This window comes from Debaryomyces fabryi (genome assembly GCF_001447935.2).
Source record: "Debaryomyces fabryi strain CBS 789 chromosome Unknown contig00083, whole genome shotgun sequence".
Lineage (NCBI taxonomy): Eukaryota > Fungi > Ascomycota > Pichiomycetes > Serinales > Debaryomycetaceae > Debaryomyces > Debaryomyces fabryi.
The window spans coordinates 1-25,615 of NW_015385509.1; the positions used below are offsets into that span (position 1 = coordinate 1).

Consider the following 25,615-nt stretch of genomic DNA (forward strand, 5'->3'; position numbering starts at 1 on the left):
GGTCTTCAGGTGGATCTTCTGGTGGCTCTTCTGGTGGATCTTCTGGTGGCTCTTCTGGTGGATCTTCAGGTGGCTCTTCTGGTGGATCTTCAGGTGGGTCTTCAGGTGGGTCTTCTTGTGGATCTTCTTCTCTCACGGAAAGCTTATTCCACCTAATACCTCTCCATCCAAGCTTGTCTGCCCTGATATCCCTACGATAAGTCGGAGTCAACAAATCCTTGTTACCTTTGTCAGTAGGACTTCTCTTGAATTTGATTGCCTCATCATGGGCAACAACTGCTGATGCTATGCTGAACAAAACAGCCACGTTTTCGAATTTCATTCTTAATATTGTTATTTTGATATTTTGTAATTGATGTCTGAATTCATTTTAACTTCTTGAAAAAGCGTCCCATATAAATACTTTTTCAGAATATGTTCTACTTCCATCGATACCACTATATGGTCATCAACTAAAACCTCCTCTTCAGTTACGTTCCGTCTATCGTTCGTCTATTATGATTAATGAAATCAATATTTCTGGGCATTTCTTCTACTCTCATAGTTAACATCCATTAAATCTATAATAAGAACCCGTACTGCGAATTCCTATAAAATATCCCAAATCTCATATCACGAAACCTCAATCCAAGGTGGTCTAGAATGTGTCTCTGGTATAATCGCAAAAGAACCCTACTGGGTCCGAATGATTACTACTTCGTAAAATCTCATCTTCATTAAAAATATTCCTTTCAACTGATTCACTTACAGCGTAAACCCCTCTTGAATTGTTGTTCCAGATCTACTACTTTACGATAACACCTGGGATATATAACTTTTTGCAATAACCTAAGGTGATTAATCAATAAGTTGAACAGTAATCAAGTCGGCTTTGTTGCAAAATTATTTTGTTAAAAAATTATTAGAATTATTTTATATACGAGTACAGTATCTCGATTATCATTGGACATAAATAGAAAGGGTTCGTGAACTCAACTGTATTTCCATGAAAATAATATTCCAATGTTGATATTAATGCAAGCGAGGTATTTTTAGACTTCTAACTAATCTAAATATATACTTGATGGTCATTAAATACGATTTTGGTCCTTTTACATGCTTTATGGGTTTCCTAGACTAAGTGGTTAAGCTAGGAGTCAATATCTCCAGTGTCAGTCTGCTGTACGATTTTCAACCATTACTATGTAGAGGATATTGACCCCTGGTCAAAGCCTCGTAATAGACATAAGCGAAAAAACGAACAAAAGCCCCTCATGATTGTAATTTTTGAGTTTGATCGGATACAAATTCAACAATAGATATATTCGTGTATCTACTGGTTAGGCCGGTATAGAATACAATACACTTGACTATATAACATACCATTCGCCCTACAGAGATAACGGTACCACGTTTGGGCCATATATCTGATAACTAGTCGCAATAACCTTCTTAGAGCTGTATATTTGTACAGCTTCAGTCCTGGTCCATTATCCCTCCATTTATATAGAGAATTATTCTAGCATTTTCAAATATTTAAGGATTCTAATTTGTTAGGATATTTACTGTATCCTAATGTTCTAAGGCCCGAATATGAAGGTATTTCACTCAGAGATGGGACAATCGTCGAGGCTATTTTTAATTCGCAACTGTCACTCTCAGCTTGCATCCAAATAATTCAACCATGCTTCGAACGCATCTTAACTACTCGCTCAACACTATCGTATATACGGTTCATTTTGTCTCAAATCCCTAAACCCCCTCATTCGCGAATATTCACGATCACCGTATTATCGATATTATTGTTCCAATTGTCATCAATATCCGTAACCGTAATAATATCACAAATGTGGCAACATCAACATAGAAGCTATTCTTAGAATATTTATTATTGGGACCTTAATCATATCGACCCCAGATTTGGATTTTGCATGAAACGTAACGAATAGAGGTGCGATTTTCAAATGCCGTAGATGAGCTATACAGTAATTACCGAATTGTGATATTAAAGACATAATTCACTAATTATCAAGCATACGTATTACAGAATGGGCTAACATATACAGATCTAGGCAAACTCATTAAACTATCCAACTCATTAAACTATCCAACTCATTAAACTATCCAACTCATTAAACTATCCAACTCATTAAACTATCCAACTCATTAATCTATCCAACTCATTAATCTATCCAACTCATTAATCTATCCAACACCATTATACTTCCCCCATACAAACTACATGTACTAGCTAACGATACATACACTATGCAATTAACAATGTAGCGGTAATAGCAATTGAGAATCCAATTGTGTAGAGAATAAATAATAATCCCACTGGTACTGTCTTACCGTATCTGTGGATCTGCAGCAGGTGAACAAAGGTGATCAGATTATGTTCCTACATTTTAAATAAAATGTAACGTTGCATTAAATATTGTCCGTCCGGGTAATTAAAACTCCAACCTGTATTTTTTCTTAAGACATGAGCCCGGGCGTATTTTGAGATTTTGCAGTTTAGGCCTCCGTCAATTCATCGATCAATCTGGTCGTTTTGCAGAAGTCCCCTTAAAACAACTATTGATAGAACTTGATCTTTGTCATATACAATAGGTTATAAAAAGATACTTACTAGTACAATACGATATTGATTGAGAAAATTACCAAATTGAAATAGGATTATACCATAGTAAAATATAGTATAACATAGAATATTGCGTACGGAGTAACTTGGATTGCCACTTATAAAAATAGCGATTGAAAGGTTAAATATTCAAAAAAACGAAAGGAATAGGTTGCATGATGACGGACAACCAGTTTGCTACAGAAGAATTGAACCAATTGCAGAAGGAGATTATTGCTAAGAATCCAATTGATGTGTTGCAGTTCTGCGCTAACTACTTCAACTCGAAGTTGGAGCTCCAGAGATCTCAGTTGTGGCAACAGCAGAATAAGGCGAAGGCTGCGGGAATTAACTTGTTTCCGCTGATTGATAATGTGTTCAACTCGGATGGGGGCGCCATAATGACTGCCAACAAGAGACAACCGAGCTTTAAGTCTCCGTTTGGGGACAACGATCCAACGCTGATTGACCACCATCATCACCACCATGACGACGACACAAAAGAAGGACAAGGGGCATCGAAGCAGGAAATCAAGCCCGATTTGTTCAAAGGAGGATTTGGCGTGGGCAAGTCTACGTCGCTGAAGCCTTTGCAGGAGTTGGATCCTAACGACCCATCGCACTCGACTTCCCAGGGACCAGATTCCGTTCCATCAGTTGCCAAGTCCAAAATACCAGTTGCATTCAATGCCAATAGAAGAACATCGGTCTCGGCGGAAGCCATGAACCCCGACAAGTTCAAGTCTGATTCGTGGAAGCCTCCAATCAACGACTTGAGTCAAGCTCAAAAAGCCGAATTAACCAAGACTTTGGGTTCTAATTTCCTTTTCCGTCAATTAGATTCCAGCTCAAAGAAAACAGTTATTGAAGCCTTGGGAAAGAAAGAGTTCAAGAAGGGCGATGAAATTATAAAGCAAGGTGATGAGGGAGATTTTTTCTATATAATCGAGAAGGGTACCGTTGATTTCTACGTCAATGGAAACCAAGTCAATTCCAGTAGTGAAGGGTCTTCTTTCGGTGAATTAGCATTGATGTACAACTCGCCAAGAGCAGCCACCGCAGTGGCTGCCTGCGACCTGGGTGTCACCTGTTGGGCTTTGGATAGACAAACTTTCCGTCGTATTTTGTTGGAACGTACCTTTAATAGAAGGTTGATGTATGAAGACTTCTTAAAGGATGTCAAGGTGTTGTCTAGCTTATCTAGCCAGGAAAGACTGAAATTGGCCGATGCCTTAAGTACGCAAATCTACCATAAAGGAGACAAAATCGTCAAAGAAGGGGAAAAGGGTGAAAACTTTTATTTCATTGAAAGTGGTAACTGTCAAGTTTCCAAGGAGGACAAAGGTGTTCTCACCAAGTTATCAAAGGGTGACTATTTCGGTGAGGTTGCCTTATTGAATGATTTGCCAAGACAAGCTACTGTAGAAGCATTAGACACTGTTATTGTAGCTACTTTGGGTAAATCAGGCTTCTCCAGATTATTAGGTCCGGCTGTTGATATATTAAAGAGTCAAGATCCTACTGCGAACCAAGGCTCCCAGTAATTAGTTACTGTTATCCTTGAACCGATAACATTCTTATCGTTATGATGACCCATTGATGCTTAGTATTGCTTTTTCTTTCTTCATCTTTCTATTCACGTTATGTGTTCAATTTATGTAATTTTTATTTAGTAACGGATAATGCAACATTGATTTCGCGAGTATATGAAAAATTCGTCCATAAACTTGAAGTTATTTTGAAAATCCTGTAATAATCATCAAAATGATCCCATATTTCCAATCATTCTTACCAACAACTACATCCCAAGGAGGATACTTGCCCCATTGGTTATTGTTCATATCCGTTGTGTCAATTTTTAACTCCTTGCAGACATATCAATCTCCTGATTTGACCTTAACCAGAAGAGTCTATGAATCAGCACCACCTACCGAAGTTACCAAGTTGAGTGCCAGAACATTCGGTACTTGGACCTTCATTACATCAATTATCAGGTTTTACGGTGCATATTACTTGGTCGGTAATAAACAGATTTACGAATTATGTATGTGGAGTTTTGTTGTAGCAGGTGGACATTTTATTAGTGAATGGTTGTACTTCGGTAACTGTAAATTGGGCAAGGGATTGGCTGGCCCATTGATTGTCAGCTCCACTAGTTTACTCTGGATGTACTTGCAAAAAGACTTTTATCTTAATTAAAGGAATTTGCTGAGTCGGCGAGAGGGTTATGACTGAATTAGAGTGGAAAATTATATAACTATGACATATGTATATAGTATATGAACATTAAAATAATTCTGGATGAATTCTCTGGCAGTCATTTACTGGGGTCGATTATTGTGTACCTTTGATCGGATCAGTAGTAACATCTCCTACAAAACATCACGCAGGCAGATTCTCTTCAAACCATAAAATTTGGACAAAGAACCTCTTCCCTCTATCCTCTCAGGTATCCCAAGCCTGTACATACCCCATATTGGACGATAATGATAATATTTTACTGTTGCAGCTATCTGAAATGCACAGTCCCTCCCCACTGAGCATTACCTTTCATCTTCTATAAGTGTACTGATTTAAGTTTTCACTATTTACCACTTCCCATAATTGACACTCTTTACATCCTACACCAATCAGAACCTAATATATATTTAAATGTAACCTGGTATCTGATAGTTGAATTTCATGTATTGCTCATTTCAATCTTATCATTAGAACCATGCCCACATTGCAACCATTCCGGACATATCCACCAGAGAGAGTTTAATTTATCTAGAAGAAAGATATATCTAACCAGTTACCACTCTATCGCATCTTGTCTTACAGGTACTTCTATCTTCAACTAAGCGTACTATGGTTATCATTGGTCGGAGTTCCCCGGATACTCCGCGGAGCCTTTTATCACGAGAGATAAGATAGTATATAAATATGGAACATATCCTACTACCGATATTAATTATTTTCGATGCTATAGTTCTAATATTGTAGTTTAAACAACTCAAATATTGTCGAAAAATTACACACGAACATATATTAAATGACTCAAGCAAGTAAATTGGAAATTACACCACTCGAAGACCAGCCTTTTGGGTGTTTGGTCAGTCTCCCAGGCTACTGTGATAATGATCCTCTGAAATTAAATGAAGAAGATTTTAAGACATTGTTTAATGCTGTTCATACACACTTGGTAGTAGTTGTTAAGGATCAGGCTAAATTGAGTCCAAAATCACAATATGAACTTACCAAGATGTTTGACCCCACAATTCCGGAACCAAAGCAAGAAGGATTTGCAGGATATGGACATGGTAAGGAGTTCAGACATGAACAATCAGTATTGAGAAAGGATGGTACTACAGTTAAATCACAACCACAGGTTCAAATTTTGGGACAAGGTACTTTTGAGGCAAATGAACCTGGAAACGAAAATGGTGAAGCAATATCGTTAACTCATCCTTCCCATACCACATTTCACCACACGCCATTGAGTGAAGATGAGATCAAGAACCAACACAAAACACGTTTCTACAGATGGCACATTGATTCGGCGTTGTACGATTTGTTGCCTCCAGTCGTGACAACGTTATTGGGTATCAAGGTTCCTCCTGCGACAGAAATGCAAACTATCTCATACGAAGACTCTGATGAAGAATTAAAGTTAGCACTGGGTGCAACTTGTTTCTTCAGCGGCCAACAAGCGTTTGATAGGTTATCTGAGGAGGAAAAGCAATTTGCCTTGAATACAACTGTCGAATACCCTCCTCATCCTTATATATTTATTTCTCCCGCTGGAGCCACCTCTGATGGTATAACCATGGTTTCTGAAGGCAAGGAGTTGGCCTTCGACAAAATGCCAGAATGGGAACCTGAAAAGATTAAACGTTTGCCAATGGTCTGGACAAACCCAGTGACTCACAAGCACCATTTGCAGGTTCATGGTTGTTGCTTATACAAGTTACACACCAAATGTCCAGATGGATCTATTAAGACTTTAGGATTAGAAGATGCTCGTAAAAAAGTTCATTCTATGATAAGACCTGCAATTTCTCCTTCCAGAGTCTTAGCCCATGCCTGGAGCGAAGGTGATTTGGTTCTATTCTATAACAGAGGTGTTTTACATAGTGTTACCGGTGAACTCAAAGGAGTTAAAAATGGAAATGACGAAAAGAGGTTAATGCACCAATGCAATATTGCAAGTGGTATCGAACCTGTGGTCGTTCAATAAAGTTTTATATAGCGTATATGGTGTATTTATGGAAATAAAAGTGTTTTAATATTACTATTACCAAATTCAGATTTTTTTTTCACCGGTCGCTGATAAGCTCGAAGCTTTTCTTCATCAAAACTTATGATTGTTTAGATATCTTTTTTTCATATATTGTGATTATGGGACATTATATAACATTGGCTACGTGTAACCTTAACCAGTGGGCATTAGACTTTGAAGGTAATAGAGATCGTATTATTGCCAGTGTCATTGAAGCCAAAAAATTAGGTGCTAAACTCAGAGTTGGACCTGAATTGGAAATTTGTGGATATGGATGTTTAGACCATTTCTTAGAAAATGATTTATATGATCATTCATGGGAAATGTATGGTCAAATATTGACCAACCCAAACACTCAGGATATTTTGCTTGATATTGGTATGCCAATTATACACAAATCGATCAAGTATAATTGTCGTTTACTCTCATACAATGGGAAGATATTATTAATTAGACCAAAGCTTTACTTGGCGAACGACGGTAATTATAGAGAAATGAGATATTTTACTCCTTGGAATAGGCCTAGATACCATGAATCATTCCAATTACCTAAAAGCATTGCTAGTGTTACGGGACAAGCTAACGTGATTTTCGGGGATTGTGTTATACAAACGTTGGAAACCACTTTAGGAGCTGAAACTTGTGAAGAGTTGTTCACTCCCCAATCTCCTCATATTGCTATGGCGTTAGATGGGGTTGAAATCTTCACCAACTCATCAGGATCACATCATGAATTGAGAAAGTTGGATACTAGATTGCAATTGATCACAGGGGCTACTAAAAAATGTGGTGGTGTTTACTTGTATGCTAACCAAAAGGGCTGTGATGGTGATAGATTATACTACGATGGTTGTGCTTGTATCATTGTCAATGGTAAGGTAGTAGCTCAAGCATCCCAGTTTTCCCTTAGTGACGTTGAGGTTGTTTCTGCCACGATCGATCTAGATGATGTTAGATCTTACCGTAATCAAAAGCTGGCTGCATACCAATCTGTTTCTCTGACGGAATCAACTGCTTACCATCATGTTCCTACTGACATCGAATTATCCCCAAATAGTAATGTTTTCAATCCAAATGTAAAGCCTTCTCCTTACATCGATATCAGATACCACTTACCGGAAGAAGAAATTGCATTAGGACCTGCTTGCTGGTTGTGGGATTACTTGAGAAGATCCAAATGTGCCGGATATTTCTTGCCTTTGAGTGGAGGTATTGATTCTTGTGCTACTGCGGTTATTGTTCATCTGATGTGTAGATTAGTGGTTAGTGCTTGTCATAACGGCGACAAGCAGGTTATTTCTGATATTCAGTCTTTAACTCACGATCCAGAATTTGTCCCTGAAACACCGCAAGAGGTTGCTAGTAAGTTATTTTATACCAGTTTCATGGGTACTGAAAATTCTTCGAAAGAAACTAGATCGAGAGCCAAGGAACTCTCCGAAAAACTTGGTTCTCATCATATAGATATGAACATGGACTCTTTAGTGAGCGCTGTTGTGTCCGTTTTTGAAGTCGCAACTGGTAAAAAGCCTATATTTAAGATATTTGGAGGTTCACAGACGGAGAATTTAGCTTTACAAAATATTCAAGCTAGGTTACGTATGGTCTTGAGTTATCTTTTTGCCCAATTATTGCCATGGACTAGAAACATTCCAGGTGGTTTGTTGGTTTTAGGAAGTGCCAATGTTGACGAGTGTATAAGAGGCTACTTGACTAAATATGATTGCTCCAGTGCAGATATAAACCCAATTGGTGGAATCTCTAAGACAGATTTGAAGAAATTTATAGATTGGGCTGATAAGAATTTCGAATTGCCTATATTACATGACTTCTTAACTGCAACCCCAACAGCAGAATTAGAACCAATAACCCATAACTATGTACAAAGTGATGAGGTTGACATGGGAATGACTTATGATGAATTGTCCAGATTTGGTAGATTGCGTAAGGTCGATAAATGTGGTCCTATGGCCATGTTTATTAAGTTGTATCATGAGTGGTCTCAGCCTCCGCTTAATTTGACTGCTGAACAGGTCGCAGAAAAGGTTAAGAAATTTTGGTTTTTCTATGCCATTAACAGACATAAAATGACTACGATGACTCCTTCCTATCATGCGGAGCAATATTCTCCTGATGATAATAGATTCGATTTAAGACCATTTTTAATTAATCCTAGATTTCCATGGTCGAGTAAGAAAATTGATGAAGCAGTCAATATTATCAACCAAAGGTCTGAGGAAATTAAGAAAGCCAACTTAAGTGTTGATTAATATCTAAGTATGTATTTAGTTGCAATAAAAATTGACTGACTATGCGCGACGTAGAAAAACCTCAACTGATGGATGCAAAATCTACTGAATAACGATTTTTATTCAATTAACATACTATTAGCAGTTCTTAAGAGTATATAATCATCCCATTATGTTTCATGCTACTAAGGTATCTTATTTTGCAAGTTTTGATTCTAGAAATTTTTTTTTGGGATTTTTAATAGATTTTAGTAAATTTTAATAAATTCGTTCAATAATGTAAATGATAGTATCAAAAAAATATTTTCAATCGTAAATTTATATTCACTTAATAGTATACTTAGATATAAATTTGACTCACATATATACATTATTGGAAAGAAAGAATTCTTAAAATAAACAATTTCTATAACTAGTCGTGAATCTTGCCACCCCACTTAGGTACGAAACCGAATTCTTTCTTCATATATTCATCAGGAGAATCGTTCCTCCTCACAAAATCGATAAGACTGATACTAATTTGCTTTGGAATGTCTTCTTGAATAAAATGTCCAGTGTTTTGGGTATTATTGAACACAATCAATTGGTATTTACCTTGCATTTGGCCAATTATTAAATTTGTATCCAAAGTCTCATGCCCTGATAATACTAGCAATTTGGCTACATGTTGGGTTTTACCACAATTTATGAAATTGTCAGAAAGACCAGCGAACCAAGTTACCCAGAATGGTTCAGTTTCTTGTAGATTGGTTTTCCAAATTAAACCATTAGGACTTTCACGTAGTAAATCTGGAACACTAATGAGCGCAGACTCATCGTTATGTAATAAATGAGAGTCCTTAATATGCCAGTCGATTGCTTCTTGATAGGAATTAAAACTAGTTGGTCTCTTTCGTATGAATTGGGGCATTGCGCTCAACGCCTTAATGGCAGTTTCTTCCACGATATCAAGCACGATTAGACCCTTCAATTTGTAGGCATTATCTGGATTAGCCGCAAGGTAGTTTGTCAAAACTGATCCACCTAATGAATGGCCCAATAAGTAAATGGAAGACTTAGGTGCATTTCTGGCATGGAATTCGTCTACTATAAATTTAAAGTCGTTTGTTACAGAGGATAGCGAATAATCAGGCGGCATTGATGTAGATGAATCACCATGACCCCGTATATCGTACGTGAATAATCCTGGATATTCATTTTGTTTTCCAAATTCGTTGGCTAATGATTGTGCCAATCTGCAAAATGTCATTGAGGAGGAACCTGCTCCATGGTGACATATGAATATAGGTGCACTCGAGGATGATGGTGGTTTGAAGTATGTTTGGAATCGGACACCTGATCTTGAATCCGTATAGATATCAGCTATTGGAAACACATCTCTTTTAGTATCGTTATATATTCTCCGTATATTTCCGTTGCGCTCTTGGTCTATACCGGCTTTTGGTTCGTTTGAAGGTTGAGGTGTTGGACTGAAATAACTGGTATCTGATTCTAACTCATCGGGTTCTTCAGAAAGCAGAGATAATCCAAAAGCCCTTTCTTGTTCTTTTATCTTCTTTAGGAATTGTTTATGGAGGTCAGACATTCCAAGTTTAATAAAAAAACAGGAATGAATAATATCGATTTATGCTCGATCTCAGATGAGCTGAAATATTTCTGTCAAGAGAATTACTATTTAACATAAAAATAGAACAAGAAACAGCATGAATGACATGATACCGGTATTCAGAAATATGGCTATTGCTTTATTCATTGGATACCGGGCAATGATAAATAATGAAACGCCAGTTGCATGTATTTTAGTTTCCAGACGTACAAATGAAATCTTGAGTATAGGATATAATGATACGAACCGTTCGCTCAATGGTACAAGACATGCTGAATTCATAGCTATCGATAAGGTGATGAGTAAAATTCCTGAGCAAGATAGGTCTAATCTTTCAAAGATTCAGGCATGGTTTGGAGATGTGATATTGTATGTGACAGTAGAACCTTGCATAATGTGTGCATCGGCATTGAAACAGATAGGTATCGGTTATGTGGTTTATGGGTGTGGAAACGATAGATTTGGAGGCAATGGGACGATTTTGAATATTCATCAAGATAAAATCAATAGGCCGTATCAAAGTTATGGAGGAGTCTTGAGAACAGAGGCTGTCCAATTATTAAGAAACTTTTACATTCAAGAGAATGATTCGGCACCGAATCCCAAAATTAAAAAGAATAAAGAGCTTGAGAACAAGGAATATCCTCCTAATCTAGACTTCAAAGGATATTTATCACCAGAAGAGTTCGTTGAATTCTTTGGAGAGGAAAGGTATTCTGCATTATATAATAACAGGGACCGTGAAATAACACCTCTCATAAACCGTGGGTATAAACTAAAAGATGTTCTTACCATAGAAGACCTTCTTGAAATCACTGAGTTGAAAGAAATGTACCAAAAGAAGGACTTTCGGGATGAACTTGAAGATGACTTGCAAAATTTTTACGGATTGTTCTACGATATTAATGACGAAGGAAAAGTAGAATTCAATAAGATAATAACTCAAATTGACCAAATTGGCCAGACTGAACCGGTTAACCAAGTTGATCAAGTCGACGGTCCCACTACCGACCTAGAATGCAAGAAAAGGAAATTGAACAGTTGAGATAAAACAATTAGTACATAACGTTGACATAAAACAAAATAAGAAACTCATTAGAAAACTCTAGGCTAATAATTGCATAGTTTCGAATAACCGATACATCCAACATCCAATCCATTCACTCATTGATTTTGCATCAACTAATAGCCTATGATTTCATATATAGTTTGTTAGCATACAGTATTTCTTTCTTAAAAATAAAGGTAAAACTACACAATATATCTATTTGTATAGTTCATTGAATAGAAGGATTATAATGAACACTCATGTAATAGTACTAGCGGTTTACATCAATGCTTCATATTGCGACATTTGTTGATACTAAAAAATGAATGTCGGGCAGCTTTAAAAATATAATCTTTAGAAACTTCTTCTTCATTCATTATGGATGAGTCAGACGAGGAATACATCGCTCCTCAACATACAGCTGCTGATACACCGAGTGTACTTTCATCAAATGAGGCAAGTCAAAAAGAATCGCTGGTTCTGGTAGATGGTGTCTCAAAGCGGACCAGATCGAGTGGTATGACCAACCAACCTCGAAGTGGTGCAGTAGGTGATTTGAAAAGTGCAAATGGTGGATATGCATGGGAAGATGAATACCAAAGACCATGGGATATAGTTAAGGATGATGAAGACGGTCGTTCACTCGAGACTATTATTCAAACTATGATTGAAAATAGGAAGAAAAAAATCATGAGAAATCCAACTACCCCATTTCAAAGAGGTATTATTAGGACATTGGTTGTGATAATTGATGGATCACTGATTATGCTGGAGAAGGATTTAAGACCTACGAGGTTTTCGATGATGTTATCTTTATTACAGGAATTTATTGTAGAGTACTTCGATCAGAATCCTATATCTCAATTAGGTATAATTATGATGCGTAACGGGGTAGCAAATCTAGTTAGTGAGGTAAATGGACTGCCACAATACCACTTGGATAAGATAAGACAATTGAAAAGTCGACAGCATAATAAATATGAGCCAAAAGGTGACCCATCCTTACAAAATGCATTGGAGATGGCAAGATCTTTATTGATGTACAATTTTGGAACAAATTTAAACGATACTAAAAATTCTAAGGAAATTTTAATAATATTTGGAGCATTATTTACGAGTGATCCGGGTGATATCCATAAAACAATTAATAGTTTAGTAAACGATGAAATCAAAGTCAAAGTTATTGGGCTATCCGCTCAAGTAGCTATATGCCAAGAATTGGTTAATAAAACTAATAACCCAAATAAACCGAATACTTTTTGGTCTGCAAATGGTAATAATTATGGTGTGATTATGAATGAAATTCATTTCAGAGAGCTTTTAATGGATTGTGTGATTCCTCTTCCTGTTACTGCAAATACCGTTATAAACAAAAATAATTCGAAGGAAGTACCGTTAATTAAAATGGGATTTCCACTGAAAATTCAACCTGTTATTACATCTTCCACATCGAACTTATCGATTGACTTTCCACAATTATGTGCATGTCATCCAACACAAGATTCTCATGAAGCAAAACATAGTGATCCAACAGCAAGTCTTGGAACTAGAAGCGTCATTGGTTATGAATGCCCTCAATGTAATAATAAGGTATGCCATTTGCCTACGATTTGTCCAATATGTGGGCTCATGCTAATTCTCTCTACACATTTGGCAAGATCGTACCATCACTTAGTACCTTTAGGAGACTACAAAGAAGTTCCAGTAAGCAAGTCATACAGTAGTGCGTATTGTTACGGATGTCTACTTAAATTCCCTAGCGGAATTAAAAATACGGATGCAAATGAAGATGGTAAAACTAAAATGGATTCTATTACAAGTTCTAGATACCGTTGTGGACAATGCAAAAATGATTTCTGTATAGATTGTGATGTTTTTGTTCATGAGAGTTTGCATAACTGCCCTGGTTGCGAGAATAAATAGCTTAATAAATGAAACCCATAAGGTTACGCATTGATAGTCATAGTAAAACTTTAAAATACGAAATTATACATTTAAGATAAAAAGTTTGCACTAAAATATACAAGTTTAAAGGTAAGGGGTTAATTATTTTCCACCCCAGGCAGAGCCATTGCCCCAAGAACTTTTTCCGCCTTTATTAGAATTACCCCAGGTAGAATTTCCTCCCCATGTAGAAGAACCTCCATTCTTTGAATTGCTACCCCATGTCGAGGCATTACCATTATTACCCCATGCTGAAGCGCCCCCGGCGTTACCGCCCCATGTAGAAGCATTCCCTGAGTTATAAGCTGGTGTTTTGCCTCCTCCCCAAGACGACTGAGCACCATTACCCCAAGCAGATGCACCACCACCAACTGCAGGAGTTAAACCACCACTACCCCAAGACGACTTACCGCCTGATGAAAATGCTGGAGCCTTTGCAGGTTGGTTGAATGACGCACCACCAAAATTACCTGAAGGATTTGAATTATTAGGGCCAGATGAAGCACCAATAAATCTTAAGTATGGGACTGCCTCACCACGAACCAAGACACTCAACAGGTTTTTGTTTACCTTGATCTTCTTTGATTTGGTGTGTAATTCTATTCTTGCGTAAACTTCATCAGCTTCCGTAACTTTACCCATTAAACCTTTATAGTTTCCACTATTGACAAGAACATCCTTATATATCAATTTATCACGACCACCGACACGAGTTTTCAAACCGGCATTAGCGATTGGATTCGGTAATTTTAAGTTTGGATTCATACGATTTAAATCAGGACCCAAACTCTTAGACACAATTGAGTCTTTTGTAGTAATAGTACTAACGTTCATACAGTTAGTTACGAATATACCTAAGTTTTCCAAAATTTCATTCAGCTTTATGAATAACGAATTCTTGTAAATATGTAAAATTGCCCCTTCTCTCTTCTTATCACCTAAAACTTCTTTAACAGTGTCTCCAATTTTAACGGTAGATCCGTTTCTATCTGTTGCAATTTGTTCACGACGACTTAATTCCAACTTTGATGCAATACCAGCTGGATTAACAGACATCAATCTTCCCTCTGATGTAAGAACTTCAAAAGAGCTCTTTTCAGCCTTTACAATAACCCCAACAGTTGAGACGTTAAGTTGAACTAAGTCTTTCAACTCGTATTTTCCACCTGTAACATCAGTATTCAGAGAAGCATCAGTGGCTTTAATTAAGTAGTTAGCGAAAACTCTTACATCTTGTTTCGTTTGGTCACTTAAAAGAATCACAGAATCGTTGTCAATTTTAATAACCAAACCAGTTTCATCGGAATGTTTACCTTCGATAACTCTGACATGGTCACCAGCACTGAAAAGTTTTCTTAAATCGTTGGCAGGAACAGTTAATCTTTGGTTGACGAACTTTGGATCACCACTATCGGTTACCAAAATGGTAATTTCATTCAAGGCAGTACTTAACACTTTACCAATTGTCTTTGCTTGTTCACCACGACGAATTTCAACCTTATCGCCAGGTTGAAAAGCACTGGAACGTCCTGCGCCTTCTGAATTGTTCTTGTTTTTCAAGGATGCAGCAATAGCAGCAAGGTCTAAACCATCTTCTTCTGGATCACCCGTTTGGAAACGATCCAACTCTTCCAACTTTGGATGAACGTCTTTTGTTTGAATAAATTGTAATTTAAAGTCCTTGAAGAGGAAACCTTCGTTATACTCTTCACCACGATAAATGAATGCACGGGGACCTCTACCACTCTGCAAATACTCACCATCATACATTCTAGCTTCTTGTTCACTAAAAAGACGAGGGATAGGCTTAGTTTTCAGTCTGATTCTTTTACCATCTTTATCGAAGTCGTCATTCTTACCATAGTCTAAACGAGGTACTAACTTACAACGAACATCCAAACCATTTTCGGATAAATTATCCACGATAGCAAGATCGTTCTTATATTTACCACGAGTAATTCTTACGTAAATACCTGGAACAATTTCAACATCAGAGGACTTCACTTGCTTAAGCAAATCTGGATATTCACGAACAGGCACCAATAATCTTTGCTTGGCATAAATGTTGACCATACCCGATAAAGCTCTCTCAATCGCTTCCGGCTTCTTAGCTTCGATATATATATAACCCTTAAAAGAATCTCTTTGGAATACAGTCAAGATTTCCAATGGGTTCAGCCTTGCCAAAGTTCTCTTCTTTTCGTACAATTTACGAACCAAGTCTTTTTCACGACCCGGGGTACATCTAATAGCATAAATGGCGGGATCATTGATGGAGGGCATCAATAACTTCTGCGATACGGTACCACTGGCAGTAGTGTCACCTCTATACACAGTATGAGTCTTACGATAACGCTGTTTCAAGGTTTCGGCTAAAACCTCTGCATCCTGGTCTTCAGCCTCTTGACGACGACGGTCGAATTGTCTGTGAAGTCTATCGTCTTGATGTTCTCCAGCACCGTCCTTACCATCCATGGTTTCAACACGGTTATCATCGGCAATAAACTGCTCTCTCAATAATTCTGCTTCTTCATCGTCTTCGTCCATCTCATCTTCTTCTTCGTCATCCACTTCGGCCTCAATATCAATAAATTGATTAGCCCCTCTTCTTCTCTTTCTTTTTTTAGAGCTTACTTCTTCTTCTTCTTCGTCCTCGTCCTCGTCCTCATCTTCATCATCATTTTCTTCGTCGTTGGCCTCTTCTTCACCATTATCTTGTTGTTCCGCACCTTGGGCGCTATTACTTAATGCTTGGTCTTCGGACGAAATCTTGGTCTCAACTTCTTCTTCATCTTCTAAAGGACGCTTAGAACCTATAGAATACTCTTCCTGAGCACTTTTCTTATTTTCTTCCGTCTCTTCTTCTTCTTCATCGATTTCATTCTGATCTCTATCCTGGACTTCATATGCACCTCCACTAGTCGAATTATCCGGATCTTCATGCTTAATCACATCATCAGAGGATGTAGTGATTCTGTTTTCCTCTTCAGACATTATAATAATCTCTTTTAATGATTGATTTGCTGATAATGAACGCTTTATCTCCTCTAACTGAGTACTAATAAAATTTAATTCAACAATCATAGAATTGTCTAACCTGTAAAATGCGAAAACTGCAAAACACCCCAAAGTTGTTGCATGTTTCCTTATAGTGGTATAGTGTATGATTTGGGAAATTTGGGGGTATATATTGAAGGAGATAGTTAGGATTGATGGAGAGGTATAAGAGATGGAGAGAAAGAAAAAAAAAATTGTAAAAATGGTGTAGATTCAGTAAAATGGGGTAGATTTGAACCCATTTATGGTGGGAGAATGTGACGGAGGAGAATGGGATGGGAAGGATTGTGCTGTAAAGGTTAGTTATAGCTAAGATTGTAGAGTTGGATGGTGAGACTCAGGATGCAGCAAGGTAGAGGAATATGCGGTAGTGGGAAATAGATAGTTGGCAGTAGGAAGACACAAAGTATGAACCGCAGGAATAAATAAGACAGAATGGAGAAGACTCAACACGACTGAGATAGTTAACCGATGCTCGGGTACAACGGCACAAATAGATCTTGGAAACTAAGATTGTATAAGTGTTTTAGAGCCGAAAGAAGGATTTCATACCCAAACCTACTTGGCTCTCTTGGTTTACAATTATCCCCCGCTCTACAACTAGGTCTAGGAGAACGGATGTCAACTGCACCACATCACTCATGAACTGAAAAATTACACTGTTCGTTATTAGGCCATACCGATAGTCTTAGGAATGAAAGATATCTCGTATATAGATAACATATCTTCATTAGTGGTAATCACAGCCGTAACCAGTCGTAATTATAAAATTAACATATAAAGCTTCGTTCATCAAACTTACACATTCAACACAGTCAAAGACTAAAGCATGCTCTTCGGCATCTTGTCTCTAAGCCTACATATACCGTATTACCAATTGTGCCTGCTAGCACGTCAAAATTGCCTTATCTATGTAAAAATCATACTGCGCACGATGCCCGATGCCGATGCCTATAAGGATTTTTCAGTCGGTTCTATTAAACACCTATTCTAACAACAAATAGCATACAAATGTCACAAGTTGAAATCAGCGAACTCGCCAGAGAAATTAAGGCTTCATTGAAGCAATTTCCAAATTTCCCAAGTGAAGGGATTTTATTCGAAGACTTTTTGCCAGTTTTCACCAAACCAGACTTATTTCAAAAATTAGTCAAAGCATTCCAATTACACGTTGGTGAACAAAAGGTGGATTATGTTGTCGGTTTAGAAAGTAGAGGATTCCTTTTCGGACCTACATTAGCATTAGCTTTGGGTGCTGGATTTGTTCCAGTCAGAAAGCCAGGTAAATTACCAGGTCCAGTGTTCACAGCTGAATTCAAGAAGGAATACGGTAGTGATAAATTCCAAATCCAAAAGGACGTGATCGAAAAGGGTGCCAAGGTTTTGATTGTCGATGACATTTTGGCTACTGGTGGTAGTGCATCGAGTGCCGGTGAATTGGTCAAACAAGCTGGTGGTGATATCGTTGAATACTTATTTGTCATGGAATTAGACTTTTTAAAGGGTAGAGATAAGTTAGACAAGCCAGCTTTCACTTTATTGAGTGGCCAAGCTGAAAAATTACAGAACTAGATGGGCTGCCGGTGCTGTAGTGTTGGTGGAACGTCTGTGTCGTGCGATATTGCCGATTGTAGAGAGCTAGATTTCCAATGAATATACTTTATTAATATTATATATGAAGAGTAGGTACATATCCGGGTACTATAGAAGCACTCAGTCGTAGAAAAACAGTCTTGATTCACATATCTCCACCCTATTGGACGTAAACTCATCCACTCTTGAAAATTAAAAATGCTAACTGGCCTATGTAGAAATATGTGAAGAACCCTTGTTCATGCGTCACGTAGGACCCAAAACTCTTTCCAACTATTACATGCCATGTGGCTCCATATAATTGATCCAACTCTTTCTTTAAATATGTGGCTATATCTTTTTCAATCTTGTAATTTGAAACTGCCTCATTGGATAACTCAAAGATCCTAGTTTGCATCTCTTGTGGCAAATCTGATGCCTTTAAAATCGCTTTTTTTGTTAGTAACTTCCACTTGTACTTCTAGATATCCATACACACGTTCTTGCTCTATCTCTGACATCTTGACAGTGTTCGATGGTGTCACTATTTACAAAATATAGTGAGTGTTTATCAGTTTCAACTATCGCATTTTGTGTAAATACACATATACAGCAATTAGTACTGAAATATTTAGCACCCATATACCTAAAATGGTCGTATAAAGGTCAATGGTGCCTTAATAACTACGTGATTATGTATCGAAACATTCCTCTTCTACAATTACTATTCTATATATATAGTTATAAAATATGGTTCAGGTAGCTTGTGAAAAGGTTTCATGGAATGGTTCCATGGAATAGTTCATAGACCTTTAGTTTTGAACTCAGTAGGGATGTCGTTCCTTAGAATGATCTCGGTTCTGAAATGCCCCTGTATGTATAGGTACGGTGAAACGATACATAATGCGTTGATGGGTACACATGTTAATATGTGCTAACTCCGCAATTAGCAATAGTTCGGATTGGAACCGAGACTCCAACGGAATTAGTCATCACAAGTGATAATTGTATATAAGGGACACTAATGCTTGATCAGTTCAGTTAAATCACTTACAAGAGTTTATACTGATCTAGAATGTCAAAATACGGATTCGTGAAAATTGCTCGGGACATAAAAGCAGCAGTTGGCAAAATCAACGAGCCTACTGCTCAGTCGGTGGTAGAATTGCCAGATTCCCCATTGGGCAAGTTCGTGTTGGATTATGCCACCAAAGAGCTACCAGAAAAGGTGTTATTGCACTCGTTAAGAGTTTACCAATACAGTATTGCCATTATTAATGACCATTTTGACAAATGGGCACTAGACCGGGAGGTTTTGTTCGTTACATGCTTGCTCCACGATATTGGTACAACTGAAAAGAACATGAAGGCTACTAAGATGTCGTTTGAGTTCTACGGCGGGCTTATATCGAGAGATCTTATCTTAGAGCACACCAATGGTGACCAGGATTATGCGGAAGCTGTGGCCGAGGCCGTAATACGTCATCAAGATTTAGGTGAGTCTGGTTTTATCACCACTTTAGGCTTGATATTACAAATTTCAACCATCTTAGATAATGTAGGCTTGAACACAGAACTTATTCATCCCGATACTCTTGCTGCTGTTAACAAAAAGTACCCAAGACAAGGTTGGTTGAACTGCTTTGCGGATGCCATTGATAATGAAAATTCTAAAAAACCTTGGGGCCATACAAGTTCCTTGGGGGTCCCTGACTTTAGGAACAATGTCTTGGCAAATAAGGTCAAATATGAAAAGTTATGAGTTAATATACGTATACTAGTAGTCTTAGTCCTGTAGTCCTTACGTAGTAGGCTTTCTTATATACACACCAAATATATACCGATATCAGAGAGGTTCAGTTCAGAGTTTTTCAGCATACTTTTGTCTACATGGTAAAAGTACAAAAAGCATAGATATCTTCAAAGATGCCCGAAGCAATAGATGCTTCAAGTATAGCTACCAATTATTATAAATTGGCTCATCTTTGCTCGGTGACTTATTTAATCTACACCACAAATAATGCAACGAACGATCTGACATTACTAGAGTTGGAACTTTTAATAAGACATTCCCACCCTAAATGTTTAGTGACATACTACAACAAATACTTATATTGCTTTCAATTCAATCATATTAATGAACAATTCGATCTAACAACTGAATATCCCCAGCTACAATTGAAGTATTCTAACCAGGTAAGCGCCGATATGCTATCGAACCCTCCCAAAGTGGCCAGTGATAAAGATAATAATTCAGGAAACGAATATTTAGCATATGCATGCTTGAGTTTTTTGAAGGCGGTTAAAAAATTGGTTTTGTTCAATTTGTCAAGTAATGAAGCAGTCCAGCTATTCGGAAACTACGCAGTAGTGAAAGAGCAAGGGCTCTCAAACTCCGTTCTCCATCTTGATCCAATATTACTACCAAACGGGGACTTATTGATTTCTGTATCTGAAAAGTGTCATCTACAACTATTTGACTCCAGTATTGTGGATATTAATGAAATCGAATCTGTTGATTTAAACTTTGTTCTATACATAATTCCATCTGGAATAAGATGCCATCTATACGATAACGTAAATGTTGCATCGAATTTTACCGCAGATCCTCCTAAGAATAGTGAAATTCTCATAAAATTGATTAAGTACAGTACGGGTGTTGATCTAGACCTGTTGAGTCCCTTGGTTTGGGTGAAGTTGGTTCCTAATTTACAACATTTGAATAATCAAACGTCAAAGATTTCTAAATTCATCCATTCAGTGGATAACAAAAAATTCATACTATGGCCTTGGAGACTCTGTTTACTACAGTTCGGTCTTAATGAAACGGACACTCTAAGTTCTCACGCCACTACTTGTGACCCATTAAATTTAATTTCCGATTTCATTGACTTTAACATCAGTCATTATCATCAGACTAACATTTCTGGTCAACTAAATCCAAGTCACCAACACAATCAGAGTTTTAATTACAGTATTCCAAGTGTATTATCAACAGGGATGAGTTCTTCTGGGCCAAATGAAAACAAAGGCGACTTAAATATAGTTGGTGACATACCCGGAAGTGTACTGGATATATTTGGAATTCAGAGTTCTGATACCAATGATTTTTTCAACGGAGCCAACTTTCAAGCATCACAGAGTCAAAATGATGTAAAATCAGACACACAAGAACCAGTAAAAAAGAATAGCGATGAAGAAGATGTGGAAATGGACGACTTGTTTGGTGATGCAAGTGAAGATGAAAAGGCGACCACAGAAGTGTCAGCAAATGAATTAAACGAAGGAAAACAGTTTGACGACTTATTTAATGATGATCTGAACCACCTGAACCAAGAGAAACAAATCGATGAACTGGATACAATACCTAAATCAATAGAAGATGACGTTTTAAAGGAAGAAAGCGTTAAATTGGAAGACTTGAAAGAATATAAAGATTCCAAGTTACAGCTTGCTTCTGCTACAATACCAAACACATTTATAGACATTCCTAAAGATCAGATGACGATCCCATCTTTAAAGAACTTAAAACAAACACCTCAAATTTATAATGATCCAGGTGCTCCAATGCCAATTGTGCCAACTCCAGTATTTCCCCAGACTGGGGCTAATTATACAGCACCTGGGTCTGCTCAGTCTGTGAATCCGCCGACTTCCGCCGCTGCAACGGACAATGAGGGAAATGAAGGTGCAAGGTCAATATTTTCTCCCATATTATTCAATCCAATAATTAAAAGTAATATTGATACGAAATATGGTAAAGGTGGTAAGTTTTATGTTGATAAGGAAGTATCGGCTGGTCCCGATATCGATTCGAAAAGAAAGACTTTAAGGGCTACAAGTGTAAGTGGGTTTGAATTGCCACAGCGTAGAGAAGATTCTATTGGAATTGAGTCTATTATAGAAGACAATGATAGAAGACAGGTTTCTGAGTTTCCAGAAGCACAAGGTAACGAAGGAATGAAGAATGAAAACCACGAAAATCACTTCAATGAAAAGGATAATATAATAAAGAATTTGGAAGAATTCGATGAAGATGAGGACGAAGATGAAGATGAAAATGAAGATGAAGACGAGGAAAGTGACGAGGATGATGATATGAATATAGAGAATAATGATATGAATATGAAACGTTCTCCACCATTGAAACTAAACACACTTAACGACCCTTATGTTGCCCAGCTGAATCAAGCTGGCCTAAATTTCAATGAATCAAACTTCAACGCTAAGCAAGTGATTGCTAATTCGTATAATGTAAGCTCCATGAATACAGGTGGTTTCTCTTCGCCTACTTCATTTGGAATTAACTCTTCAAAAACCAATGTGCCCCCAAAGAATGATTCGCCATTTGGATTGAACAATCTTGTAAGGGAGGACCAGAATGGAACTACATCTCCTACAGGAGGCAGTAGTGAGCAACCAAATCAAAGACAAGAGCAATCGGACAACTCACCTATGGTTGTTGATATGGATCTTGAAAAGAAGTCGGCCAGCAAAGAAGCAGAAAATACACCAAGTGGTGTGACGACACCAAATTCTAGAGGCTCAATATCAGAGTCATCGAATTGTTTACCCTTAATTTTAAGAGGCATCAATGTTTCAAGTATTCCTACTTGCTTCATTTTGAATAATGTCTTTGTTTCTAATAAAATCTCAACAATATCTACAAATTTTGATATGGATGTGGAAGATGAAAATGAATGGTCTGATTATGAATTATGCAAAAATAGTGAAATGACTGTGAAACTTAATAATTTAGACGAATTTTTGAAGTGGTTAGGCCCAAATCTAATATTTGATATGGGATTGAATAAACATCAAAAGTCTTTGGAGATGAAGTTATCTAATCATGAAAGAGACGAGGAAAATCACGATAATATCGAAGGTAAGGCGCCTTCTAGGAAATTTGAAAATAAACTTTGTGATATTTTCCCATTTTGCTACAAGGTGAATCTTAACGAATTCACTATAGAGCCTAACGTTAATGAACTTAAGGGGGAAACCAATACAATCCAGGATGAACTCGATAACCAACTAAGTTTCCTTGATGATATTACAAATGAGGACATTCTAAACCCTAGGACACAGTTAAAGAAACTAAATTCTATTGAATGGGATGCAATTTATCCTGAGAGCTCTGCCAATGAGGAGAATTGGAAAAAATATCAAGAAATTGTTCATAATGTGGGTCAGAGTTCATTGGTAAATACACTTGAAGACAGCACTATTTTCTCGTTGGCTAATGATAAGGCAAGAGTTTTGAAGCATAATGATACAATATTAAATTTGAATTCGATAGGTATTAAATTTTGGAAGTATTTAAATTTTAGTCCTTTAAATGGTCCTAAGAACTTTCAATTATTATTGATTTCCGAGAATGATCATAATATGCTTCATCATAATTATAATATTGAATTCTTAAATTCTTTAGTTTATAACTATAAGGAATGCTGTTTTGGTACTATATCGAAAATTAATCTACAACCCTCAGACTCGAGACCTGATGTCGAAGGTATTGATAATGGTTTGTTATTGGTTCACAAAGAAGAAGGGGATTATGCTTATGGTAATATCTACAAACAAATTAACCGCAAGTTGAATGCACTAGTTGAAATGATAAAGTCTGATTTGATTAACAAAACAAATAAATTTGAGTTCGATAGACCGTTATTATTGCTTTTCATTAATTTTGACAAAAGTGTTAATTCCTTATTACAAATTTCAAAGCTAATTAGAAATTTCAAATTGTTTTTAAGCCATCATCAGTTACCGCTAGTAGAGGTCTTTGCCCACATCATTCCTTGGTCACTTCTTATTAAGCAAAGTGGTAATCAAAGAAGATTAAAATACTTATCAAATTTCAAATTATCTAAGTTATCAATGAACTTATACAACCAATGTCCAAATGAACGGAATATTGGAAAGCCAGTAAAAGATCCAACCAAACATTTATTCACACAATTAGTCAAGGAACCACCTTCGAACCTTAATTTTAAGTTCATGAACAATGGAAGCAATAGTAATGGAAAAACGTCGTTTAACGATGATATTTTTCTTCATTTGGCATACGAAAGATCCATCGATAAGAATTGGTTTTCAGCTGCTTGGTCTGATCCCTTAGGAATTGTTGTATTGACTAAATCATGGAACTGCTCCCCAGTTCTCCAGAAATCAAACAATAAGAATGTTCATAGCCTAGAGTCAATCAGTGACGAAATTTGGAATATTTCTACAGCATTATTTAAGAAGTTAAATGATGAAGTCATCAAAAGGACTTCTGGATTGGGTGGAAAGAAATTTTTAGTTTTAACAAGGATAAATAGCATCATTCCTGATGATGAATTGATACATTGGAAAAGACTCAGCATTAAACACAAAGATATATCTTTGATTGTCTTGTCTGTTAACAAGGCACCTAAGTTACTATTTAGTGGTCCAATTGGAGCAGGCGAGCAAGTGGATAAGTCGAATTATGGATCAAACGCCAATATCAACAGCAATGTTTTATCAACTAATTTGGATAATAATTCGACTGGAAATTCTACTAATCAAGTTGGTAATAATGGGACCACGTCGAATGCATCCGATTTTTTCAAAACTTTTGGTTCAAACAACCCCTCCCCGAATAATAACGGAGCCTCCATGTCCATATCACCTTCAAATAATGTGGGTATCAATTTTCATTCGCCCCAGCAGTTTCTCAATGCACCAGGAAATTTCCTATCGCCTCAAGACTTTGTTACATCTACTGGAGGAACTACTAATACCAACGCCAACCCTGCTTCGAATACATCTCAGGATAACCCCGATGAGATTATCCACGACCCTACAGAAGAACTAACTGCGGTGATCCCAAAGTCACCATTACCATCATTTAACTCTCCTACTCGCTTAGGAATGAAGATAGGCTACTTGATAAAAGATACAGGACTTCCCACCGACGAACACACTAAGCAGTATTTAGTCTACGAGGTCAATTTACTAAGCTGTTCAAATTACTGGAACCTAAATGCAATAATGAAGATCTTGTTGAATCAGTACAAGAAGTTGATCACCTTGAATGATATCCTTTGTGTTAATGAGATCGATGGTAGTATTGCGGACGATAGTGACGAAAAGGATTCAAATACAACCTCCCATATGATCCCACCATTGAACTACACTGCATCCGGTCTAATACCATGGCATATTGCGGCTGTGACGAAATCATTAGACTATTTAATCCATATTGATGTTGAAGAGTAATCCCCATATTCTGCACACAAAAATACACAAT

General features: G+C 37.1%; 12 protein-coding genes across 12 annotated transcripts; 9 read left to right on the forward strand and 3 right to left on the reverse strand.

The window, feature by feature from the left end:
- Positions 1 to 2,781: 2,781 nt before the first annotated feature.
- On the forward strand, positions 2,782 to 4,146 carry BCY1 (cAMP-dependent protein kinase regulatory subunit; the record flags this gene model as incomplete). Its single annotated transcript, XM_015612509.1, has 1 exon — positions 2,782 to 4,146. The coding sequence occupies one exon, from the start codon at positions 2,782 to 2,784 to the stop codon at positions 4,144 to 4,146; it is 1,365 nt and encodes a 454-aa protein (XP_015466641.1).
- Positions 4,147 to 4,366: 220 nt separating this feature from the next.
- ERG28 (Erg28p) lies at positions 4,367 to 4,801 on the forward strand (the record flags this gene model as incomplete). Its single annotated transcript, XM_015612510.1, has 1 exon — positions 4,367 to 4,801. The coding sequence occupies one exon, from the start codon at positions 4,367 to 4,369 to the stop codon at positions 4,799 to 4,801; it is 435 nt and encodes a 144-aa protein (XP_015466642.1).
- An 835-nt stretch (positions 4,802 to 5,636) lies between these two features.
- On the forward strand, positions 5,637 to 6,821 carry AC631_03682 (uncharacterized protein; the record flags this gene model as incomplete). Its single annotated transcript, XM_015612511.1, has 1 exon — positions 5,637 to 6,821. The coding sequence occupies one exon, from the start codon at positions 5,637 to 5,639 to the stop codon at positions 6,819 to 6,821; it is 1,185 nt and encodes a 394-aa protein (XP_015466643.1).
- A 161-nt stretch (positions 6,822 to 6,982) lies between these two features.
- AC631_03683 (glutamine-dependent NAD(+) synthetase) lies at positions 6,983 to 9,133 on the forward strand (the record flags this gene model as incomplete). The annotated part of the gene is made up of 1 exon (XM_015612512.1): positions 6,983 to 9,133. The coding sequence occupies one exon, from the start codon at positions 6,983 to 6,985 to the stop codon at positions 9,131 to 9,133; it is 2,151 nt and encodes a 716-aa protein (XP_015466644.1).
- Positions 9,134 to 9,524: 391 nt separating this feature from the next.
- On the reverse strand, positions 9,525 to 10,697 carry PPE1 (carboxylesterase-mitochondrial 37S ribosomal protein YmS2; the record flags this gene model as incomplete). Its single annotated transcript, XM_015612513.1, has 1 exon — positions 9,525 to 10,697. One exon carries the CDS (start codon positions 10,695 to 10,697, stop codon positions 9,525 to 9,527), a length of 1,173 nt encoding a protein of 390 aa, XP_015466645.1.
- Positions 10,698 to 10,845: 148 nt separating this feature from the next.
- Positions 10,846 to 11,763, forward strand: AC631_03685 (tRNA(adenine34) deaminase; the record flags this gene model as incomplete). Its single annotated transcript, XM_015612514.1, has 1 exon — positions 10,846 to 11,763. One exon carries the CDS (start codon positions 10,846 to 10,848, stop codon positions 11,761 to 11,763), a length of 918 nt encoding a protein of 305 aa, XP_015466646.1.
- A 381-nt stretch (positions 11,764 to 12,144) lies between these two features.
- Positions 12,145 to 13,689, forward strand: AC631_03686 (TFIIH/NER complex subunit; the record flags this gene model as incomplete). Its single annotated transcript, XM_015612515.1, has 1 exon — positions 12,145 to 13,689. The coding sequence occupies one exon, from the start codon at positions 12,145 to 12,147 to the stop codon at positions 13,687 to 13,689; it is 1,545 nt and encodes a 514-aa protein (XP_015466647.1).
- Positions 13,690 to 13,812: 123 nt separating this feature from the next.
- On the reverse strand, positions 13,813 to 16,704 carry SPT5 (transcription elongation factor; the record flags this gene model as incomplete). Its single annotated transcript, XM_015612516.1, has 1 exon — positions 13,813 to 16,704. One exon carries the CDS (start codon positions 16,702 to 16,704, stop codon positions 13,813 to 13,815), a length of 2,892 nt encoding a protein of 963 aa, XP_015466648.1.
- A 1,074-nt stretch (positions 16,705 to 17,778) lies between these two features.
- APT1 (adenine phosphoribosyltransferase) lies at positions 17,779 to 18,339 on the forward strand (the record flags this gene model as incomplete). Its single annotated transcript, XM_015612517.1, has 1 exon — positions 17,779 to 18,339. One exon carries the CDS (start codon positions 17,779 to 17,781, stop codon positions 18,337 to 18,339), a length of 561 nt encoding a protein of 186 aa, XP_015466649.1.
- A 196-nt stretch (positions 18,340 to 18,535) lies between these two features.
- On the reverse strand, positions 18,536 to 18,860 carry AC631_03689 (dynein light chain; the record flags this gene model as incomplete). Its single annotated transcript, XM_015612518.1, has 2 exons — positions 18,536 to 18,789; positions 18,839 to 18,860. 2 exons carry the CDS (start codon positions 18,858 to 18,860, stop codon positions 18,536 to 18,538), a joined length of 276 nt encoding a protein of 91 aa, XP_015466650.1.
- A 554-nt stretch (positions 18,861 to 19,414) lies between these two features.
- Positions 19,415 to 20,101, forward strand: AC631_03690 (cyanamide hydratase; the record flags this gene model as incomplete). Its single annotated transcript, XM_015612519.1, has 1 exon — positions 19,415 to 20,101. One exon carries the CDS (start codon positions 19,415 to 19,417, stop codon positions 20,099 to 20,101), a length of 687 nt encoding a protein of 228 aa, XP_015466651.1.
- A 164-nt stretch (positions 20,102 to 20,265) lies between these two features.
- SRB9 (Srb9p) lies at positions 20,266 to 25,584 on the forward strand (the record flags this gene model as incomplete). The annotated part of the gene is made up of 1 exon (XM_015612520.1): positions 20,266 to 25,584. One exon carries the CDS (start codon positions 20,266 to 20,268, stop codon positions 25,582 to 25,584), a length of 5,319 nt encoding a protein of 1,772 aa, XP_015466652.1.
- Positions 25,585 to 25,615: the final 31 nt, after the last annotated feature.